This window comes from Zalophus californianus, chromosome 5 (assembly GCF_009762305.2).
Source record: "Zalophus californianus isolate mZalCal1 chromosome 5, mZalCal1.pri.v2, whole genome shotgun sequence".
NCBI lineage: Eukaryota > Metazoa > Chordata > Mammalia > Carnivora > Otariidae > Zalophus > Zalophus californianus.
In genome coordinates this window covers 96,850,545-96,875,591 of record NC_045599.1, presented here as the reverse complement: position 1 = coordinate 96,875,591, position 25,047 = coordinate 96,850,545, and the positions used below count along the sequence as shown (strand labels likewise).

Here is a 25,047-nt window from a genome sequence, read left to right as displayed (position 1 = left end):
TGCAGACAAAGCCTTTGGAAAGGAAAGCTTCCGGTAATGAAAAAGAAAACAATTACCATTTGCAGAACACTTCGCCATTTGCAATGTCCATACATGTTCTTATTTAATTCTCAAAATGTCCTGGAGGAGGACTAGGACAACTATCTCCTACCCTTCTAATAGATGATGATAATACTTACCATTTACTTCAATGTCTTATTTAATATTTATAATAATCTGTGATATCTATTTATACACATTCTGCTTATCAAACACTTGAGCACAGAAAAGTTAAGTGACTTGCCTAAAGTTCCCCAGCAGATTTGTGGCAGAGTCAAGATTTGAACTTCAGTCTGGTTCCCGTGCCAACCATATTGTCATCAGTGATTGGTACTTCATCATTACAAAGGTTAATTAAAGTCCATTGTCATTTCCTGTACAGTGTGGTATGAGCTTTAGAGCCAGAATGCCTAGACTCAAATTCTTCCTCCCAGCAACCTATCTCCTCTTAATTCAGTCTTACCTTCTTTAAAATGAGGTTAATATTACCTATCTCAAATGGTTGTTAGAATATTAAATAAAATAATACATGTAAAGGTCTTAAAAGTAATGCCTAGCACATCATAAGAACTCAGTAAATCTTAGTGAGTGGATATTGTTATTTCCATATACCATGAACCCAAGAAATGAACACAAAAGTAAGCTAGATTCCATGTGTCATGGGGGAGGTTTTCCAAGGCCCTTTGAAAATTAAGTTTTAACATGAACATACAGTTTCTTTAAATCTTTCTCCAGCAATTTCCCCCCGTCATCTAAGCTCTTTTGAGAGAGTAATGTAGATTCCAGGTAGGCAAGGAAATTTAATATTTTAACATATCTTCTGCATGTTATTCAGCTCAGACAGACAACTCCATAAGGGACTGCAGTGTCCACACAATTCAGCACTCTGATCTTGTGTTCCTAGGTAGTGTTGGGTCACATCTCCCCATTACTTCCCTAGGTGGGAAACTTTATGGTTAGAGTGGAGTCACATCTTACACAGGGGTTAGGTTCTAAGCTCAATAGCTGAGCCAAAAACTACAGGCACACCACCACCCTGGAAAATTCTCTAGAAAGGTATACCTTGGAGACTGACATATTGTCTCTGTATTAATCTAACAGTAAGTTTTTCCTCCACATATGTCAAAGACTGCTAGATCTTCATTTGAGCATCAGCTGAAGTCATAACCTAATACTCTAGCCACTTGATTAACAGAAGAAAACATAGATTTAAAATCAGAATCCCTTCTTTTCAACAAAATACTTATACATTGAGAGGCACCTAATACCCAAGACCAGCAGGCGCAGCGGCCTGCAGTGAGGCCAACGCCACGTGCATTTGATATATATTTAACCAATATTGTGGAGTGAACTGTTGTAATCAACAAATCATACCGCTGTTTTGTTGCATACAAACTCTGGTCTGGGTGCTAGGATACAAAGGTATATAATCCACGCTTTTCTCCCCAGTCACTCATAGTCTCATGAATGAGCCAGACATTTAGAAAAATAGGCTAACATATTACAAGTACAGTTAATTCAACAACATGGATTTGAACTGCACAGGTCCAATTAGGCACAGATTGTTTTCAGTAAATACAGTTCAGTACTGTAAATATATTTTCTCTTATGATTTTCTTAACATTTTTTTCTCTAGCTTACTTTAAGAATATAGCATATAATACATATAACATACAAGATATGTGTAATTGACTGTTGATATTATTGGTAAGGCTTCTGGTCCACAGTAGGCTATTAGTAGTTAAGTTATAAGTATTTAAGTCAAAAGTTATATGTGGATTTCTGAGGTGCCTGGGTGGCTCAGTTAAGCTTCCAACTTTGGATTTCGGCTCAGGCCGTGGTCTCAGGGTCATGAGATTGAACCCCACGTCAGGCTCCACACTGGGTGTAGAGCCTGCTTAAGATTCTCCCTTTTCCTCTCCCTCTGTCCTTCCCTCCCCCTCCCCCCAAAAAATATGTGGATTTTTGACTGTGTGCAGTGTCAGCTTCTCAAGGGTCAGTTGTACAATGATAAAAGTTTGTCCTGGGTACCTCTGGCTGAGGTGATTAGGAAAGACTTACATAAAGGTTATTTTTGAGCTGAGTCTTTAAGGAGGTGTTCAGGAGGAAGGTGAGACTGCCTATGAGAAGGGAATACCTACCATACACGGGGAGGGAAAAATAGATATTCAGTAATATAGTAGCTTTGATGTGGTTGGAGTATAGGGAATGGGGAGGCCTGGCAAGAGAGGATTGCCATACAAGAGTTGGAACATTTTTATGTAGGCAGTGGGTAGTCTTGGGAAAATTGAGAGAAGAAGCATGATGTGAGCAAATTTGCACAATCAGAAATATGTTGGCTCCTAGACAGAGGGGAGACACATAGGAGCATAGGAGATATCAGAAACTGGGAAGCTAGAGCCATAATCTAGACTGTACTGCCCGGTGTGGTAACTACTAGCCATATATGGCTACATTCCAAGGGCTCAATTGCTCCATGTATTAAACATGGTAGACATAGATCATGCCCCTCATCACAGAAAGTTCTATTGAACCTCACTGATCTAGACACCTACGCATCACCAAAATAACAATGGCATGTCATCTTGAAGGAGCTGGGGGATGTAATTAGGGTATATGTATCAAGCAACTGGGAATTTCTGGCCAGAAGGTATTTAAGGATTCATTACCCTTTGGTGGACAGTTATGTCGCTGCAGGTAAAGTGGATTTGTGTCCTCAAAAGAGGAAGCTGCACAGATTCACTGCATTTCACCTCATGAACATGAAAGGGCTGGCATTAGAAAATGACAGAAATCATATTAGTTCAAAAATAAACTCCACCTTCCATCTCTAGCCTGAACTATATTTGACACCTTCCAAAGTGCAATGCTTTCAGGAAGATGTGACATATAAACATGCAAGTTGTTAGATGTAATAACAACACCCAAATGCACGGAGCCCCACACCGTGAAGACAGTTCATGCCAGTGCTCCTGAAAGAGGCCCTCTTCCTGGGGCAAGGCCAACAGCTCATCACTCTTCCAGTAAATCATGTATAATAGCTGGTGCGCAATCGGGATGGCTTTGTCAGGGCCATCTGAAAACACTTTGTTTCCAAGAAATGCTTAGCTGGGCTTTACTGAGTTCAGTGAAGTGTGAGTGAGGAGAGCAATTAGGTCTTCTGTAAAAATAAAAACTTCGAACGAGGTGATATGGAATGAGTTAGGTTGATACCACCTCATTGACAAGACACGAAGGGTCATCATGAAAATTCCTCAGGTGAGGTTCAGTAAGCTACAACTGAGTTGGAACACTGTTCCCTGAATCTCTTGCCTCTATGAAGAGAGCCCAACTATCTCTTGACAAACAGGTCTTGCCTGGCTCCGGAGAAAGGCATGTTGTAACTTCCCTCAGTGATGACTTAGACTCTGCCTGAGGAAATTTTCCTGCCCTCTAACAGAAATTCCCCAATAACAGTGTAAGCTTATTTGCTTAAACTTTTCTTGGGTGGGGGAAAGAGCTGGCTTAATCAAATTTTTCACTTCTAATATCCAATTCTTATCAACTGGAAAAAAGAGTTTAAAGATGGACCACATAACATCAAGTACTAATCTAAAGCTATCACTCCAGCAGACTCAGGGTTTCTCAACCTCAGCAATGTTGACATTTTGGGCCTAGAAATTCTTTGTCATGGAAAACTATTCTCTGCATTGTAAGATGTTAAGCACTGTCTCTGGTCTCTACCCCCTACAGGCCAGTAGCATCCTCTCCCCACCCCAACAAATTGTGACAATCACAATGTCTCTAGACATTGCCGAATGTCCCCTGGGGAGCAAAATTGTCCCCTGCTAAGAACAACTGATCCAACCTAACCTCAGCGCTAAATATAAGCAGGTTGCTACAGGGAATATATATATTGTGATAACAATATAAAATATGAATGTATATATGTCTGTATTTTCATTTTAAGATGCTATATTCATTGTGGTCATTTTGCATTCTACAATTATAATCGAGACTACTGTCTCTGTTCTTTTTTAAAAATGTAAGCTGTAGATAAGAAATTGAATCCCTCTCACCCTACTCCAAGATCTGTGTGGTGTATGTAAGGCCCGGCACCAGCTAGAAGGTGGTCTGAGTTTCTCTCCAAAGCTGAGGACAAACAGCTGCTGCAGCGCATGCTTGATGGGTAACAAGTAGTCAGCTACCTGCCCGTATCTCCTCTCCTCTCCTCTTTAGTGCCCACAGTATTCTTATAAATCTAGATACCTTCCACCATAAGTGGTTTCTCTGGGACCCCACATGTATGATTTATTGTGATTTAAAAGGAAGGGAGTCAGCTTACAGAACATGAAATTCTTAAAATACTGGAGACAGAAAATCTGGAATCTGTTTTCAGTTCTAAATAACCGTGTGGCACTGGCCAAGTCATTTTCTCACTTGGGCTGGATGATGAGTTTTAGGCAGGACGCATTTGGTTCTAAGTGACAAAAATCAACTCAAGCTGGCTTAAAGAACAAAACAACAGCAACAACAAAATGAAGGTAGGGTGGAGAATAAATTAGTTCATATATTGAAAACTTAGTGGCTATGTTGCCTCAGGCCTGGCTGCTTCCAGGTACTCTACTGACGCCATCGGGAATGTCTCCCCCTTCTTATCACATCTCCGCTTGCCTCCCTTTTGACTCCATTCTCAGGCAGCCTCTTCCCTTGAGTGGTCAGATGGCTGCAGTGGTCCAGCCTCAGCATCTCTCAGAGCCTCCCTAACTATGGCACAGCCATGCACACACAGCAGGTGCTTGTGAACGAGATGGAAACAATAAGCTGAGAGCCTCATTAGTTCCATCCAGGCCCTTGCACCTACCATGGGCGAAACACAATTCTAGGGACCTGATATGTATTCTCTCCGGGATTCACAGCAACATGGGAAGTCAGCATTGTTATTATCAGACAGGCCCAGAGGAGTGAAGTAGGGCACTCAGACACAGAAAGCAGCAGAGCTCAGTCAGCCTGGCTTCAGAGTCTGTCCCTCTCTGTTCCTCACTTGTGCTTTGGAGGACAGACACACTTAGGCTAAGAGCTTAGGGATGGGGTGCATAGTGCAGAGAAATACCGCACGCATGAGGGCAGAAACAAACATTGGCAAAGGACAGGTGATCGCATCCATTGGAGCCCAGGGTTTCATTCAGGGCAGGGTAAAAATTAAGAATGGGATGAATTGGATGATGAGGCAGATTAATAGGTAGATTTCGGTGCGAGGCAACTCCAGGCTTAGGAGTAGCCCATTGTAGTGTTGGCAGTTCATGAACCTGAGTGCGCATCTTGGTTCTGACCCTTGGGTGTGTGGTCCACATCCCTGAGTCTCTGGACAGTGTTGCGGTAGTTATAGAAGGGGCAGAAATAAGATCCCTGAGCTAGATACTTAGCTGAACAGATGTGCAGTGATTTCATCCATGTCCCTTCAGCTGGAGGCACAGAGTCCAGCTAAAGTTCAGGGTATCTTGTGCCTTTTGTGGTGGTAACGTTGGCTGCCATGCCCCAGTGCCCCACTGGAGCCCATCATACCTTGAAGAATGTTCTGCCACACAGCCCTCCACAAACCCCATGTGCAGAACACTTCAAAAATCTGATGCATTTCCTGAAAAATGTTCTCATGGAACTCAAAAGCAAGTCGGCCCATATTTCTAAAAAATTCATTGATTACAAGCAAACGGAAGGTAATATCTCAGATATTGACATTATTTTTCTTTACACAAATAGGTACCTTGCTTTTTAACCCCATCAAAAATACGGGCTTCATAAACCCCAAGCATTTGGGGAAGGAAAATGGTTAGTCAGGTATCTGAATAAAGTATTGGGGAATATCATTAGGATGGTTGTTTGAATTCGCTAACCAACTGTTTTGCCTATGTTAATACTGTTATTTTGCAATACTCAACTTTAACACAAAAGCTGTGGGGGTTTTTTTAATTTTTAATTTTTGAGAGAGAGAGAGAGGGGTGGGGAGGGGCAGAAGGAGAGAGAGAATCTTAAAGCAAGTTCCATACCCAGTGTGGAGCCTAACACAGGGTTTGAACTCACAGCCCTGAGATCACTACCTGAGCTGAAATCAAGAGTCTGAAATCAAGAATTGGCCATTTAACCAATGGAGCTACCCAGGCACCTTTGTAAGTTCAAGAATTATTAAACTCTTGAACTTACAAAGCCACAGAGGAATTCCAGTTTCTGGTTTGAGAATTGCTTTCTCTCCTCACAAGTCATTTGTTCTACGTGATTGGTCACTATGGCTATTTCTGGGAGGAGACTTGATTCTACCCCTGGTTAATTACCTCCCCTAAGATGGCCTTGGTAGTACATTCCAGAAGGAGACCAATGAGTGTGGGCTTCACATCTCATTCATTTTTTAGCAATCATTCTTGTCTGATTTGAAAATTGTAGAATGAACCATTCAAGGCTTAAGTTTTGGAGTCAGAATGCCTGGATTCAAATCCAGCCAGTTCTGTCTCTTGCTACCAGTGCAATGATAGGAAAGTTGGCCCATCCAAGCCTCAGTTTCTTCATCTGTAAATGGGGATGATAATAATACTTTGTTCATAGAAAAGTTGTGGGTGCTAAAAGAGAACAATACACACAAAATCTTTGCTCAGTTCTTAGCATGAAGCAAGATCTCATTTATAAGTAGTAATATGGTCATTGAAATTATTATTTTGGATTTGATCACTCCTGGTACTGGGTTGGTGGTTGGTGGTTTTGTTTTGGTTTGGTTTTTTGGTGTTGAGTTTTTTTTGTTTGTTTGTTTTGGCTTTTTTGTTTGCTGTTTACTGTCTCCCGAACACATCTCTCTCCTCCACCAAAAATCCTGACACCCTATCACTACCTAGATCAATTACGCATTGTCTACACAAAACATTTTAATATCTGCTTGACATTAATCTTTTGAATGAAAAAGGAACCAGTTTTTTTAAGTTAATTTTGGGCATTGATCGGCAACATGCTCCCTATCTTAAATTAGTGAATGTGTTAACAAGATATGAGCCGAGCAGCAATTTCATAGATAACATTTACCGCTTCAGGGATGGGAAGGAGACTGTGGCCCTTTCTTGGAGAACTAGAGTTGGATCCAAGTCAGATTAAGGAGAAAAATGGTGCTGTAATTGAGACAATGGGAATTAGAACAATGTGACTTCAACCACAGGTGGTGTAGGATGAAGTTTTCGGGTATGGCTAAAGCTGTTGGTGAATGAAGGCCTGGAGCAGGGCTGGCAAATGAGAACTCGGCACCTGCTGCCTTACCTCCACTCCTGGTCCGTGATTTTTCTAAGTGATCACGGCACTGTTTCCCACTGAACCCAGGGCACCCCAGAATCCTTCTCAACGCAGCATTCCAAACAGCGACTACCCATCTATCGGAATTAGCAAGGGAACTGCTTTGTCCAGCTGTAGGTCTTTTAATCAGAAATATTTCATGAGCGGAAACTATCTCAAAATCTTATTTGGAAAAAGATAAATTAGTAAAATCTAAATTAGTCTCCCTTTTCAAGGTTGTGGGGGAACCCAGTCACACAGATAATTAGTTAGACTTTGATTTACATGGGGATCTTGGAAAAGACACACACATACACACCCACACATACACAAGACCATATGACTTTAATGAATGACATATTGCTGCCTTTGCATGTTTCCTCTTGCTTTTTTAACAGATTAATTAAAACCGGTTTTCCCTATATTTGCCGGGGACTCTATACACATTCCAAATGGAACTCCAAAAATAGTTTGGGGGTCAGGGAGCCTCTGTAGTGCATAAAGTAGGAACCAGGTAAGTGCAGAGTCCCTGGTCACATGCCCATCCCACACTAGGTATGTTAGTAAGAAATCATGGTCTATAAAGTGAGCCTGTATAAGTTCCAACTTTTTCTCCTGTACTTTGGAACCTGTTTGTGTCTGTACAGATGGTCTCTGTCAGTTGGAAGTCGGGGGAAAAATGTAGCATAAGTGAACAAAATTAGCAAATGACATAGCAAACAGAGAACACCATACAATTTGATTGGGGGCAGATCTAGGGAGTGAGAAATTTCCAAAGTAATGGGAGGTACCATCAAGGAGCTTAAGGAGTTACCAAAGCATGGATTTAAAGAGGCCAGGGGAATAACAGGAATCACACAATTCTGTGATGTGTATTTCAGTACATTGAAGTAACCCCAGTGCTTTCATTGTGTTAGGAGTGCTCTTCCATTGTCTGTATTTGTATAAATTAAAAGGCAGTTCTGTCTGTACTATATGAAATGAATTCATGCTGAACAAAATTTCAAAAAGTTCATGTAAAGAGTGATTTCACAGCAACTATCATATCAGGCTCCTGGAAAATTGCACTTGAACTTCAGTTCCACCTCAGTCACTCAAAGGAATTTAAAAAATTGGCTTCTAGCCATTCTTGTTCTTCAACATGCATTTCCAGGTATGCCTCAATAATACAAACACTAAAGCCTATTGATTGTGAGTTAAAATCTGTTCCTACCAGAGCCTTGCTGCTAAGTGGACGTCAACACTGACTTCACAGGGCCCTGGTCAGGACACCTCTACATTCAGGGGACTAGAAGAAGGCATAGGGTAACACCGCTGTGAAGGAGCCACTTTGAACTTCATAACAAAATTACAAGAAAAGCTTTGAACTCTGCCAGATGATAGTTGCTATAAATAACCATTTATTCAAAGAAATGTTTCTTACTTGAAATCTTTTTTTTTTAAAGATTTTATTTATTTATTTGAGAGAGAGAGAATGAGAGCACGAGAGGGAAGAGGGTCAGAGGGAGAAGCAGACTCCCTGCTGAGCAGGGAGCCCGATGTGGGACTCGATCCCGGGACTCCAGGATCATGACCTGAGCCGAAGGCAGTCGCTTAACCAACTGAGCCACCCAGGCGCCCCTCTTACTTGAAATCTTGAGAGTGCCTTGGGACTGGGAGATGGGAAACTGGAAACCTGATTTGTAAACCAACCTTCCCCACTCCTTGTATGTCTTCCTCTTCCCCGCCCCCCACCCGCCATCTTGCTGTTAGGGCAAACACCATGCAGAGTAGTGAGAGGGTGGATTTTGGAACACACAAACCTGAGTGTGACTCCTGGCCCCTGCACTTGCTAACTAGGTAATTTTACTGCTCTGTGCCTCAGTTTCCTCATTTACAAAACGGGGATTATAATAATTCTAACCTCAGAGAGATACTATATATAAAGGGGCAGATAGTCATTGCCCAAAAACATGAGCAGTTAAAATAGTAATCATGATGATAGTTAGTAAAGGGAGAGCTATGGGAGAAATGTGGATTAAATGTTAGCCCCAATTCTGATGAAACTCTGATTTGTCCAGGCTACTTTTGCTGGACCATCCGGCAAGAACATTGTGCCTTACATGGCTCCCAGACTGTTAGACATAAATTGAGTCTTTCAAGCCAAATTCCGTTTATCCATTGTTCTATTTCAGAGATGATGATTCTTCATTTGTGTTACTGGACAGGAGCCCCAAACACTTGAGCTGTAGGATTCTCTTATTCCCTGTCTCTTTCTGCAACTCCTACCCTCAAAAAAGTAACAGACTAGTGCTTGGTGGGTGGCTCTGTGCTACCCGTCAAGTTTCCTCTTACCAGAAGTCCATCTCCTTTTCTTTCAAAAACTGCTCAGGCATCAACTTCCCCAGGAATCCTTGTTGGACTGTCTACCCTTACCTCTCCCTGGCCGGGCTGGACCAGGTGTCCCTCTTCCTGCCTCCACAGCACCATGTCTCCACATGCCACTGTCCTCTTTATTACCTGGTACTGAAATGATATACTTACCTGTCTGCCTCGCCCACTCGACTGTGAGCTCTCTGTGGGTAACAGTGATGTCTTGCTTATTTTTGTATTCTCAATATCCAGCAGAGTATACATAAGAGGCACTCCCATTTTATTGAAGGAAATTGATGTATCAGTAACATTTAATGCACCGAGGACTAGATCAGGAAAGACAGTTATAAAAGTGGCAACCAAAAAAATGGCATCCATCTGAGGTGCCTGGAAATGTATTTGCATATGTAGTATATTTAAAAGCAGGAAAACATATTTCTTCTGACTCTGACACTTCGTGCCTGAGTTGAAACTCTAACCGGATTCTTGAGTTTGCTTTCTCAACACCTTACCCTTCTTTCCACACCTCCAGCTTTAGGGCATATCCCATGGGCTGCTACTCTTGGCTCATTTTTCTGAGCTTCCCAAATGAACACACCAGCAGGCAAGCAATCACAAGGACCCCAACACGTAAGGGTGAATCAGGTGAAAAGTACACACAGCAATTATCTTCACTCAGCAATTTGGCCGCCAGGAGCTCCCTGCCATGTGAAAGAGAGGTTGCAGCAGCCTTCTGTGTGGAAGGAGAACTTTTTGACCCAAGGACAACTCCAAGTTACTGCCCACCACCTGCCAGGCTGGCCACTCCTCCTCATGGCCTGGAGTAGCTGTGCTTTGTAGGAATTCCCCTGTGATACGCAAAACAAAACAAAAACAAAAACAAATGGTGGTCAAGAGAATGGCGGCATTGGCCAATTCTTTAGGATGCACATATGTGGCCCTTTCTACTTCTACCCTAAACTGATTAATTTGGTTAGAGTCTATCTTGTTAATTTGCTCATTTATTCAACAGGTGCTATTCGTTAGGAAAATATCGAGGGTGCAGGGGGAATAATGTAGACAGATGTCCACCTTCAGATAGTAATAAGGACTGTGAAGAAATGTAAACAGGCTAATAGGATAGAGTGCACGGGTGAGAAACTTGGAAGAAGGCAAACAGGAAAAGTTTCAAGAGAAAGGGCTTATCAGTGAGGTGGCAGGTGGGGAGAATATTCCACATAGAGGAAGCGGGAAGCATAAAGAGTTAGAAGACAGAAGGCTGTGGCATGCTGAAGCAGCAGAGGTAAAGAAGGCCACGCTGGCTAGGGAATAAGGGGCTGAGTGAAGAGTGGTAAGGCTACTACCGGTAGTACTACCTACTACAAGGTACGGGAGGCCTTTTGTGCCAGAGAGGCAGAACATCAGCAGAAGGAGTTTCAGTTTCTTTCCGCGTGTAATGGGAAGCCGTTGGAGGGTGCCAAGCAGGAGAGCGATAGCACCTGATTTCTTTGGAGAAGGGATGCAAACAGTGGGGATTAGACGGGTGTATGGCAAGAAGGGAAGCAGGGAGAGCAGCAAGAAGATGATGGGGAATTATAGTAGGACTGGGGCAGGGAAGCTAGAAAGAGGTGCGTGTTTTCCTGACTGGTTGCATTTCAGCCGTCTAGATGGATATTTCCACTCCTGCCCATTTGGTGAAATGCACAGCTACCTGCAGTATGAATTTGGACATTTGGAGAAACATCAAACCACTTGAAAAAAATACATCTGGGGCATTTCTTTCTCTCTTTAATTTTTTAGATATTTATGTTGTGAGGTGGTTTCAGTGTAACTTTCTCTGGATGCTCTCATGACACTCATTGCTGACCTTTGACCCCTCTGTCCTCTTTCCCAGGTCGGCCCATTCCACCTACATCCTCGTCTAGCCTCCTCCCATCTGCTCAGCTGCCTAGCTCCCATAATCCTCCACCAGTTAGCTGCCAGATGCCATTGCTAGACAGCAACACTTCCCATCAAATCATGGACACCAACCCTGATGAGGAGTTCTCCCCCAATTCATACCTGCTCAGAGCATGCTCAGGGCCCCAGCAAGCCTCCAGCAGTGGTAAGGAAACTGTGGTGTCTGAATGCGCGCTGTTGTCTGTGGGACATCCTCGAGTCTCTGGCAAAATGACAGCCCTGAATCCAGGGCTGGGGAGAAGGAGGTGTGGGGAGCGTCAGGTGAAACACGCTTGTCACTTTGTGGCATTGCAACTCCAGGACACATTTATTGGAGGTCACAATTACTGACGAGGTTTTGCTTATCTTAACAGGGCTTGGGCCTCCTTCCGTGGGAGGAATTTGCCCACTGCTGCACGTTGAGAGCATGCAGGTCTCAAAGGTGAAGTGCCGAGAGACAATGGAATATTGGATTTTGTATTACTACAATTCTGGTCATAGCCGAGTGACCCCGGACACCCTCACGTGCCCAATTTGTGTGCATTTCAGATCTCTTGGTTTTTGATGGTTGGCTTCTGACTTTTTCTTCCTTGCTTGTTTAGATGATTTTGTGATTAAAATGCATTCCCTTGACATGAATACCGAATGCCTTGCCAAGTCTGAAGTGTTCGGGAGGTGACCTCTCCTATAACCCTCTGCGTGTGCCACTGCACTTGAATTTAACAAGCTGATCGCATGGTACCATGATAAATCCTGCCTCTAAAGCCTGAGTTCTCACTGTAGTTTTCACTTGCACCAAGCAAAGGCACTGGCCGCAAGGTTCTGTCCCACCTTTGAGGATTTTGGGGTTACTGTCTCAGCTCCCAATGTCTAGACCTTAAGTAGAATTGCCCCAGGCTCAGCAATAACCATGGCCTTATTTTGATTTGCCTTGTTGGTGAAATGTTCACAAAACATATGAACACAGGAGTGGGCCACACCTAGGGTTAAGTACCTATGACCCAAGGAGAGACATTTGCAGAAATTAATTGCTCCTGACCCAACGGCTTTGGAGTTATCTTCTGAATTGGCCCCTCATGGTATTCATTAACATAACCCATCAAAGGCAGTACAGAGCTTTCCATGCCAAGAGTGTACCTTGATGAGACTGGGTTTTGGCTTCACCCATGAGAATATGCCACCACTGGCCTCAAACCTCTACAATTAGAAAGGACCTCCCAAATGCATTGAAGATGATTCATTCTGAAGATGGAATGATGGACTGCTACTTATGATGGCCCATGCCCTTCTTCAAAGCCAGGCCTGATATATTTAGTAAACTCGTATTCTTTTTCAAAAAAAATTACCTAATCAAATCTCTCATCAAATGAGCAATCCATTGTTGATATTATGAAGGCCTTTAATCTACCATAAATCTTTATTAGAACTCATCAGAGTTTCTAGTTTGAGAGAAATGTGATTATGGCACTCTTAAAATGACATTACATCATTGGGGTGATTGGTTTATCATTTGGAGAAGAGACATCAATCATAACTAGCATAACCACACAGTAAATGAATTCAACCTTTCTACCGCGGAACAATGACACTGTAATTGCTCAAAATCAGGCTTAAAATGAAATCGGAAAATGCTCTTTCTTCAAATGTGATGTTAACTTAATGGAATATATTATGAAAAATCATGTTTGAGGAAATTCTATATAATTAAAAATATGTGGAAATATATTCCCTTTTTTCTTTCATCGGAACCTGATTTTAGCTACAGAGCCATTTCTTTCTTTTTTTTTTTTTTTTTTTGGCTGCAGAGATTATGTTGCATTTAATTGAACTATCCTCGCTTATGTTTTGCTGCTTTTTATTTCATACTATGTAATCGTGATGAATATTGTATTATGAAGGACAAGAGGCTTTTGAAATGAGGTGCACCTGCTGATAGCTTTTTAAAAACAGACAATTATTAGGGAGAAAATGAGCTTTTAAAAACTATATCCTTTTATGCATATATGGATAGCCGGGCAACAATGATTTCCAGAAGAGAGGTCAGTTCGTATCTGAGGGCCGTCCAGAATATCTTCTCAGTGATAACACTGAGAGATTTCTTTTCTTTTTGACATTGTATCAGATTATAAATTGTTGGTAGGGTATTTTTGTTGGCTTTCTGCCTAATCAAGACCTCATTTTGGTGGACACAACAGATCTGTCTGTTCAGAGTCAAACTTAGCCATTTTTTCATCACTCACCTCAATTTGTTCAGCTCACTTAAGATTGATGGCTATTTAAACTTCGGTAACGGGGAAATACTGCAGAACATTTGAGGGTCCATTTTCATCCCAAACAAGAGCTGTGTGATATGATGTCTTCACCTGAGGGGTGAATACCCTATTGTACAATACCCTTGTTTTCAGCAGGTACTTCTCTGAAAACTTGTTACAGCTCTGGCCACTGGGCAGTCTTTCAAACTTCTTGACTGAGGCTTAGCTAAGTAGGTGCAAATCAAGTGCAAATATGTGCGCTCCTAGGTGAGTGCGTGTGTGTGTGTGTGTGTCTGTGTCTCCGTGGAATGGATTTGGGGTCCAAGGCGAATTGGGGATCCTATCAAGATCAGAATGCAGTTGCCATGAATTTAAATTTGACATAAAGGATTGAAAATAGAGTTTGACACAGAAGATGCAAAGTACAGAGCTACGCCTGGGTGTTCTGAATTGATTGTAATGAAAGGGGCTGGATTTTTCCGTAGGCATCTTGGCACAAATGAAACAACTGTGTGAGTGGTTGTGTTCTGTTTAGCTGGTTAATTGCACAGAATTTTTTTAAGTTGGTCTCTTGTCAGTGACCTTGTGTTCTGACGATCTGGTCGCAGTTTGATCTCTGTCTCTTTCTGAGGTGAAACAAAACCTCTTCCAGCATGTCCAGCCCATACTCGACAGTAAAAAATTTATTTGCTGCTGCCCCCTTATCGTTGCTGTTAATACGTGACAACAGTGAAGCTCATCACTAAGGAGAGTCACTGCACACGAACATTTCCTGCCCAAAGAGCCTCTGTTCTAAAGAGACAAACTGGACATAAACTACACAACTAAAATGTTTTTGACAACATGAAAACATCCTCAAAGCAGCAACAAAACTTCACCTTTATGACTTGACTGTCATTATTTTCTGTGACTGTAGCACATTCTTTAGTGGACGGTACTAAAACCTGGGCACCTCTGGAGCCAAATTGCTCTAACGTTCAATCTCTGCCAGTCGAGCAGATATCCAGGAACAGCTATTGAGATGCTTTGAAGAGTGGCGTTTTCCCCTCCCTTCAAGCATTTTCTTCCAGGTAGCTGAGCTCTCCGTGTTCTGACCTTCTGCCAGGGCGGGTGAGCTCCAGAGATGTTTCTTGTATACAAAAGCATAACTTCAAATCCTATGAAATAACTCATCTGGAAAAAAAATCTGGATCCCAGCAGCATAATGGAGGCTCCTGCAGATGGAGGACTAAGACTTCCAAATCAGAATACACATGCAGCCACATTATAATCTAAAAACAGTGGCTCACCTCCCCTCTTGTAATTGGTTGAGTTTTTGTTTTTGTTTTTCTTAAGTCTAAGTAAAGGGTTTGGAACTCTCAGTAGTAACATCAAGCTACAGAGAAGAAATGTAATTTGGATGCCTCTGCCAGGACACTTTCAGTGGGTCCTATGTGCCGAAGGAGCTGTCCCAGTTGGAAAGTCTCCGTTTGTCACTGAGTGCATGAAAGGTGTCCCGAGCCCTTTAAAAAAAAAAAGAAAAGAAAAGAAAAGGCAATGTCTTAATTATAAACAAAAATAGTACATCAAAATCAGCAAGCTTCAGGTTTCCTTGAGTGGTCCAAGAATTCAGTTGCCTTACCTAACTTAAGGATTGTCTTATTTATTTAGCATCATAAAGCAAAAGCTTCCTTTATTCATTCATTTATTCAGCCAGCCAGCCATTCGTTCCTCTTCTTACATCTCCACCAGAATGTGTGACAGCTTAGAACAAATCTCTCTAACTGGAAAACTATAATTAGGTGACACAGTAAAGGTGAAGGAAAAAAAATGTAGCAGGGTGGGAAACAGACAAATAGGCTTATATGTAACGTCCCATTTCATTATTTAAGATAGACAGAAAACTTGATTCTGAGCTTCCTAGAAACCAAAGCGAAAAGGGAAACACAGATAAGATACATTACATTTGTGAGATAAAAACAAATCAACTGCTTTCAGGGAAATTCTATGAATCCTCATAGGGAAGCCAGAAAGGAATCTGTCTTAAAGGAGATAATGTGTGCATCCCAATGACTGAATTCTCAGTAACTTGCATAATACATATGCTAAAGAATTTCCTGTCAAAGTTTCTTGTAAACACCCTCCACATAAGCCATACAAAACACTGAGTTAAAAGGAAATTCTACAAATATCCAAACATTGCCTAGCCTAGGGATAAAACTTGATTTGATCCATGGATCAACCTTAGTTTTAGTAATGGGCCGTGTACACCGTGTTCCCATTGGCAATGGGCCTTAAATATCATTGCTTGTAACTGAATTTTTATGGGAATTAACTGACTTTGAGGTTGTAGTCAGACCTCTAAAAACACGTTCTAGGTTACAAATTTGTCTTGACAGCTATAGTTATGGAAGAACTTCGATCCTCTGATGAACACTAAAGCCCAATGTTCTGGGACAGCATTCGCTCATCTGGGCCCCCTCCCCAAAAATCCATGGGGCTGGATTTGAGACGAGCAAGAAGAGGGTCCCCAGAATTTTTTTAAATTAATGAAACTTCTTCTCCTTATATATTTTGAGTTTGGGGAGATTTTTTTCCTCTAGTATATTATAAATTCCCTTTTCCTTCTTAAGCAGCTACTCTCACTGTAATTCAATTTAGTTTTGGGTTTTCTGAAGAGCTCACAGCAATTACTATGCACATTGATGATCGTACTGTGCTGATGAGACTGACTCATTTTTTATAAGTCTGTACATTGTGAGGAGATTTTGCCACCTCTCCTAAAGTACTGCATATAAACGCCATCTTCTGTTTTCTGTGGGCTTTGCTCTCTCCTCTCAGCTCCACTCCATCATGCAGAGGCCTCCACTGCAGGGTTTCTGATCTTGCATTCATAGCAGATGTTCAGTATTTATTAAACAGGTTAAGTAACCAATATCTTTAGTAACTACCTTCATTTTATCAGTTTACTGCTTTTCATCATGTACTATGGAAAAAATGGATAGTTTCAGGAGGGACGGCAGATCGGAATGTCCCAGCATGGGGAAATATACTTATTTTACAAAATAGATTCAATATACCTATTTTGTATCATGTCGCGTCTGTTTTTAGGTACTTTAGAACTTTATAGTTCACCTTTAAATGAGAAGGTTCCGAAAAACCCTGCTTCAGTACATCCCAAAAGTAGTGGCAAAGGTCAGTACGAAGAACCTGGTGGGAGCCCTCGGTAAGCCTTGGCGGCTTCTCCTCCAAAGGAGTTCTCAGCCCACTGGCCAGTGCGGACAAGTCCAGGATGCTGTCTCAAGGCTGTGGAGGTCACAGGGACAGCACCTGCTCCTGCCCCAGAAGCACAGCCACACAGGGTTTGGCTGTCTGCCTGAGACCCTTTTCCTCCCTTCATGTTAGCTGTTAAGCTAAGCACTTTATATACCTTGCTTCATTTACTTTCATTTGTCCCCCACCACATCCCAAGGCAGTAAACTCTTGCTATCATACCCATTTTATTGATGAGACCACTGTAGCACAAGATTAAGTAACTTGCCCAAATTACAAAGCTGGGAAATGAAGGATCTATGTTTCTTTTTTTTTTTTTTTAAGGTTTTATTTATTTATTTGTCTCAGAGAGACCACAAGCTGGGGAAGCTGCAGGCAGAGGGAGAAGCAGGCTCCCCACTGAGCAGGGAGTCTGATGTGGAACTCTATCCCAGGACCCTGGCATCATGACCTGAGCCAAAGGCAGATGCTTAACCGACTGAGCCACCCACGCATCCCATTACCTGTGATTCAAATCCAACCTTCCTAATTTTCCCTTGCCCCTCTCTTAAATGTTACCGTCTAAAATAGTTGTATAGCTATTGAGATACAAAGGATACACTGAAAACATTGTATTAAGGGGCATGGTTACAGTTTTTAAAAGGTTAAAAAAATATACAGCATCACAAAATACTCTTCCCCTTCTTTGCTTGAAAAGGACACTATTATCCTAGACTTTGGTTCAATTAAATTCCAGAAGGGTTCAGGAACTGTGACTTTATGGCTCCCTTAAAGTGATTCTTCTGGTCTCTTAAGTTTGGGGAGCATGAACGTAATGGGGAAGCTCCAAAGTGGAAGTTGGGGAACTTGGGCGTTCTCTACTCGGTCTCTGATTCACAGCTTGATCTTTGGCAAGTCATTCAATTATCCTGTGCTTCTGCTTCTCTACCTTTCAAGGTTGGTCTTTGGCCCCAAGGGTCCATTCTTGCTCTACCATTCTGTGTGTAAGTTCCTTGTGTCCAGCTTGACCACGCTGTCCCAGCTACAGGCAACACCCCCAACTCCTCTTCCTGGATAGTGTGGATTTCACTCCACCCTCTTGGCCAGTAGCAGAACAGACCTACAGGGTCATGCAAAGCAGCTCCTGGCAGTTTTCCTGCAGAAGTTGAGAAACGTGATCTGGGGTCCTATAACACTTTACTGAAAATGTTGAAAGCACTCCCAGCAGCAAGTGGAAAAAGCATAGTGCCTCCAGCATTGACCCAGGCTCCTCGAGATTCACCCCAGCCTCCGAAACAATGTTTCCCATGCTGTGAATTGGGAATTGATGGTCCTCAGGATTCTCCTGACGCTGGTAACTGACTCAGGAGTATAGCAAACAGAGATCAGACTTTTTTTTTCCCCCATGTTGCAACACAGACACACTTTTTGATTGAAGGTCCAGCAATTTCCAACAGCTAGGGTTGGGACCGCTCTTCTGTACCATGGTGCAAATGAGCACACAGGCAAGATGGACAGGTAATTCCTTTGGAGATGCGCAGCAGAGAAGTGACATATGGCACAGAACTGCTCCTCTTCAGCAAATAATCTTGCTATTGACAAAATTCCCAAGGTCGATAAGCATTGTGTACATTCTACCTCTCCATCTCTGTCCCAGCTCCTTGGTACATACAAAAAGATGTCCTGGGCAAGCCCAGAAAATAGGAGCTATATGCCACATCTTAACAGTTTCCTGCCCTGACAATTTTTATCCAGAGCTTCAGCTTCTCCCAAATTCCCTTAAAGACTGCATTTAAGCCTAAGCAGCTTCCTTCAGACTACTGAATAGCCATTTTAAAATGTGACGCCAATCCCTTATTAGAGATCTCTCATTCTCTGCTAAATGAAAAGATAGATTTCTTTTACCAGTGGGCAGTTTCAACGGAAGTTATAGCCCTAGACCCTGGTAATCTCTTGATCTCTCCCCAAAATAATAAAGAATAACCATATACTTAAGAGTTGGACTCTAATGTCCCTACTACTTGGATTCAAATTATAGCTCAGCCTTAGTCACTTTCTAACTTTCATGATCTTGAACAATGTAATAAGTCTTCCTTTTTTTAAACCTATAAAACAGTAATAAAAGTAATAAAACTTCTAAAGCTGTTATGAATATTAAATGACATTCTTTTGCATTAAATATCTTAAAAAGAAACTTGGAACAAAGGTCAAGTTTGATATTATTTACTTTTTAACTTAGAGTTAGCTTATTATAATAACATATATAACAGGAAATTTCCCATTTTTACCATTTTTAAGCATACAGTGCTGTGGCTTTAAGCGCATTCACATTGTTGGGTAAACATCACCACCGTCCATCCCCAAACATCTTAGTCTTCCCCACCAGAAACTCTTCACTCATTAAAAACTAACTCCTCCCTCCCCTCCCCTGCTCCAACCCCTACCACCACTGTATTATTTTGACTCTATGAATTCGACTACTCTAGGTACCTCCTAGAAGAGGGATCATACACTATGTGTCCTTTTGTGACTAACTTATTTCACTTAGTACAGTATCTTCAAGATTTATCCATGCTGGGCGTGTGTCAGAATTTCCTACATTTTTAAGGCTGAACAATTTTCTTTTGTATCACTATACCACATTTTGTTTATTCAATCATTAGTCAATGGACACTTGGGTTGTTTCCACCTTTTGGCTATTGTGGATGCTGCTGTGAAAATGAGCATACACCTATCTGTTCTAGGACGTGCTTTGATTTCTTTTGGGCATATATCCAGAAGTAGAATCACTGAACCATACAGTAATTCTATGTTGAATTTTTTGAGGACTTGCCATACTACTTCCCATAGTGGCTGTACCATTTTACATTTTCTCCAGCAATGCACAAGGATTCCAATTTTTCTACATCCTTACTAATGCTTATTTTCTGTTTTCTTTTTTTATTAGAATCGCCGTTCTAATGAGCGTGAGGTGATATATCATTGGTTGCATTTTTCTAATGATTAGTGATCTCAAGCATCTTTTCATGTACTTACTGGCCATTTGAATGTCATCTTTGGAGAAATATCTACTCCAGTCCTTGCCTACTTTTTAATAAGGTGGTGTATTCTTTGTTGTTGTTGAATTGGAGTTCGTTATATACTCTGGGTATCAATCACTTGTTAGAAATACAATTTGCAAATATTTTCTCCCATTCTGCAGGTTGCCTTTTCACTCTGTTGACTGTCCTTTGATATTCGAAGTTTTTTTAATTTTGATGCCCACCTTCCTATTTTTTCTTTTGTTGCCTGTGCTTTTAGTGTCTTATTACAAACATTTTAAGGCAACCATTTTGCTGATTTGTTTTATATAAATGGTAGCTCATTTAATCCTTACCACTGAGGCATAGAAAAGTAGCCCTTAGTGCTTGGAACCAGCCTGACGCTAACATCTAGGCAGAGGAGCTGTTAGGAGCTAGCCTGGCTTTCCTGGCTGGGTCATGGTGTTCTCTCCTTGAACAAAAACAATCTTGGAGAACATCAACACTAAACAAGGCCACTCTGTAACTAGGATGAATGAAAATAATACCACTTTATAATATTGCCTAAACAGAGACAGAAGCAGAGTTACTATCCCAAACACAAAAATTCAAACATTCCTCTCCCCAGCCTAAGATGAATGACTGTTCTTTCTTTACCTATTACAGTGTTAGCCTCTTCTCTTTTTTTTGTTATTATTATGTTATGTTAATCACCATACATTACATCATTAGTTTTTGATGTAGTGTTCCATGATTCATTGTTTGCGTATAACACCCAGTGCTCCATGCCCTCTTTAATACCCATCACCAGGCTAACCCCTCTCCCCCTACTCCCTTCCCCTCCCCTCTAGAACCCTCAGTTTGTTTTTCAGAGTCCATCGTCTCTCATGGTTCGTCTCCCCCTCCAATTTCCTCCCCTTCATTCTTCCCCTCCTGCTATCTTCTTCTTTTTTTTTTTTAACATATAATGTATTATTTGTTTGTTTCAGAGGTACAGATCTGTGATTCAACAGTCTTACACAATTCATGGCGCTCACCATAGCACATATCCTCCCCAATGTCTATCACCCAACCACCCCATCCCTCCCACCCCCCACCACTCCAGCAACCCTCAGTTTGTTTCCTGAGATTAAGAATTCCTCATATCAGTGAGGTCATATGATACATGTCTTTCTCTGATTGACTTATTTCGCTCAGCATAACATCCTCCAGATCCATCCACATCGTTGCAAATGGCAAGATTTCATTCCTTTTGATGGCTGCATAATATTCCATTGTGTATATATACATCTTCTTTATCCATTCATCTGTCGACGGATATCTTGGCTCTTTCCACAGTTTGGCTATTGTGGACATTGCTGCTATAAGCATCGGGGTGCACGTACCCCTTCAGATCCCTACATTTGCATCTTTGGGGTAAATAACCAGAAGTGCAATTACTGGATCATATGGTAGCTCTATTTTTGACTTTTTGAGGAACCTCCATACTGTTTTCCAGAGTGGCTGCACCAGCTTGCATTCCCACCGACAGTGTAGGAGTGTTCCCCTTTCTCAGCATTAGCCTCTTCTTGTCAGCCCTTCCTATAGATACAATATATTGAGAAGGCTGATCATGGAATCATCCCTTCTCCCTGACAGCACCAAATGCAGAGTGAACCCATTTCCTTGAGACTTCTCTAAAATCAGCTAACAACAGCCCTTTGTAACACCCTTCTACTAAAGCACTCCATGGCTCCCCATTGTGTGTCTTTATCCTCCTTGCAGTGAGTTAATACACTCAACTTTGACCACAGTATGCTTTGTGGTGTTTTGTCTGGAGGATGTTGACGCCATTACACTGTGTATTACTGTTATCCATGTTTTACAGAAGGGAAAACTATAGCACAGAGAGGTTAAGTAACTTGCCCAAGGATACGTAGCAATTAAGTAGTACAACAGGAACGTGACCCAAAGGAATCGGTCTCCACAGTGATAAATGCATAGAAATTAAAGTAAATTATAAAAAGACAACTCCAGAAAAAAATATTCAAGAAATTAAAAAATACTCTTCATTTACTACATGTTCAGCTCTGAATAGCATTTACATGGGTAATAACATTAATGTTGAATAACAATCCAAGCATTATCGAAGAAAGATGGGGAGATGGAAAAGGTACATATGTGGATTGGGCAGGTAGAGCAAAAAGTCTAGATTGACATCTTCTGTAGTGAGAAGTTACTAGAGATTGCCTAGAATTGAAAATGCAAGAAATAGCAGCAAAGCATAGTATTTATAGACCTAGAGATAAATATCAAAATAATCAGCTAAAAAAAAAAGGTAAATGTGGTTGCCTCTGGGAAGGAAAAACTTGGCAGTGATGGAAAATGATTGCTATTTTTGAACCAAACATTGTATAACTATTTGATTATTTAAACTCAGTTCATTTTAAAAAATTTGGATGAAAAGAAAAAAAATTCAAAAGAAAGTACAAAAGATGAGGCATGCAGAATCCTTAATACAATGTCAGAAACTCCAAATGGTAGCTGTTTAATATTCTCATATTGTCATTCAACAGATGGGTATTGATTAGGAGCTATGTGTTTGAGACAGTACCAGGTGTTGTGAACTTGAATGGTTAGGCACTGGAGCATCTTCATCATATCTGTAGATCTATTTCTGCTTCTGTTGATTAGGGAGCCCTGTGGAGTTGTTAGGGCTTTAGCTCTTTATCCCAACCCAGCCCCCAGCCTTACTAAAAATCCCAGGCTTAGGAAGGCACGAGCCAGAGAAGATAATGTAACTACCGTGCTTCCTCATGACTAACCCAGCATCCCTCCCAGCACAGGCCCCATCTTTTACCCAAAGATTTCCCAACCAGCTCTGCCCAACTAGAGCCAGAATCAGAAGTGCATAACAGTCTTATAGTCTGCCTTATTCAATTTAGCACCTCATTACATTCTGATTTGTAATATTCTCTTGGTATTTCATGCATATAAGTCACTTGTGTCAACATTAAATTGTCACCACTTAAAGACAAGGGTCATTTCTCTGGTCTCCGTATCATTTAACATTTGGTGCAGGTTGAGATGCATTCAAGACACCCTTATTGATCCAGCTTTAAAAGGACAGTGGTAGACAGGAGCAGTAAAAAGGCAGATACATCCTCAGTAGGGCCTTCCTACTTGGGGCCTGTTGATTGCAGGTCACTGTAATGTTTTTAGACCTAAGATCATCTGTGATTGTGGGTGTGAGCTTGATCACTGTTAGAGAGAACAGAAGAGGTTACCATATGGTGTGATGAGAAAAGATGCTTGTTGGTCTAATCTATTGTCTTCCTTGGATCGAAGGAATATTTCTTTTTTTGTTGTTCTTTTTAGTAGCTGCTGTCCTGAGTTGATGGTGCCTTTGATTTAGTTGCCTCTAATGCTGAGTTTTGGGTGGTACAGCCATAATCTCTAGGTATTGGCCTAGTAAATGCATGGTCTTGGCAATCTGTATTAGTCTCCTATGGCTCTTGTTACAAGGCACCCCAAATGGGATGGTTTGAACAACAGAAATTTATTCTCTTACAATTCTAGAGGTTACAAGTCCAATATCATGGTGTTGGTTGGTCCACACTCCGTCCAAAGGCTCTCAGGGAAAATCCTCCTTCCCTCTCCTGGGTACTGATGGTTGCCAGCAATGCTTGGCCTTCCTTGGTTGTAGCAGTATGACTCCTATCTCTGCCTCCACCCCTCCATGGCCTTCTCTCTGTGTGTGTCTCTGGGTCTCCAAATCTCTCTCTCCTTGTAAGGCTACCAGTGATTGGATTTAGGGCTTACTCTAATGCAGTATAATGTCATCTTAATTACATCTGCTAAGACCCTATTTCCAAATAAGATTACATTCACTGATAACCAAGGGTTAGGACTTCAACATGTTTTTTCAGGGACACAATTCAACACACAGCAGCAGCCAGCTGAATAGGAAGTAGGACAAAGCTACTAGATGTTGGATGTGGGACCAGAGCTCAAAGCTTCCTCTCATATTTCTGCCACAGTGGGAAAAGCATCATCCCTCCTCTTTCCCTGCACTTGTGTTCTAGATCCCATCGGATCTCACCTTCTTCCTGTATTAAGCATCCCCTCTCTAGAGGATCTTTGCCAGCAGGACTTAAATATGTAGGGAATTATTCCTCTCCTTGAAAATTTTCTAGGAAGTGTTTTCTACCCTCTCACTCCCCACGTACTCTGCAACCTGTTGTCTTTACTTACTTGTTAACTACTTCGACAACGTTCCCAAAAGCCTCCTATTGGCTCAATTTCGTAAACATTTACCATCACATCTTACACTTCCCTTTGTGACTGTTCCTTCCTCCTTCAAATGCCCTTGCCTTTGGTATCTGTGGGTCTACATTCTTCTCTTCCTCATTCCTTCGTTCCTGACCATTTCTGTCTTCCTATGAATACCTTTTCTCTGTTTATCCCTTAAATGTCGAGGTGTCTATAAGTTAAAACCCAGACCCTTCTCCCTTTACTTTTTACACATGCTCCCATGGGGATACCATTCACACTCAAAACTAAAATTACTGTTTATGACTTTATGGCCTTGCTATCATGTCTCCAGGTCAGATTTTTTACCTAATATATCTAAATGTCCCTGGATAGTTCCACTGAGATGTCTGATGGACAGTTCAAATGCAACAGTTTCGAAATGAAACTTAACAGATTGAAACCCAAACATGTCCCTCCATTCGATTATTCCCTGGTCTCCTTTATCTCAGGGCATGGCCCATCATCAAAACATGAGCTCACATCCGAAACTTAGAAGGCATCTTTCCCACCCCTCAATTCTACCTAGAATAAATTGCCAAACCCTATCAACTTTGACTCAGATATTTTTCTGTCTCTGCTGCCACTGCCCTAGCTCAGATTAGTATTATCTTTGGCCCAGAGAGCTAAGTGGTTCTGACTGATTTGTCTTTCTTTTAGTC

At 41.6% G+C, this 25,047-nt stretch overlaps 1 protein-coding gene across 4 annotated transcripts in view; it reads left to right on the top strand.

The window, feature by feature from the left end:
* The window catches only part of TENM2 (teneurin transmembrane protein 2), a 1,539,571-nt gene that overhangs the window by 1,157,834 nt on the left and 356,690 nt on the right, over window positions 1–25,047 (top strand). For 3 of the 4 annotated variants that reach the window (XM_027606095.2, XM_027606096.2, XM_027606097.2), the window contains one exon: window positions 11,549–11,758. The exons of the other annotated variant lie outside the window; for it this stretch is intronic. In XM_027606095.2, coding sequence (XP_027461896.1) covers window positions 11,549–11,758 — 210 coding nt within the window. The remainder of the gene's footprint in view (window positions 1–11,548; window positions 11,759–25,047) is intronic. 4 annotated transcript variants of the gene reach the window in all.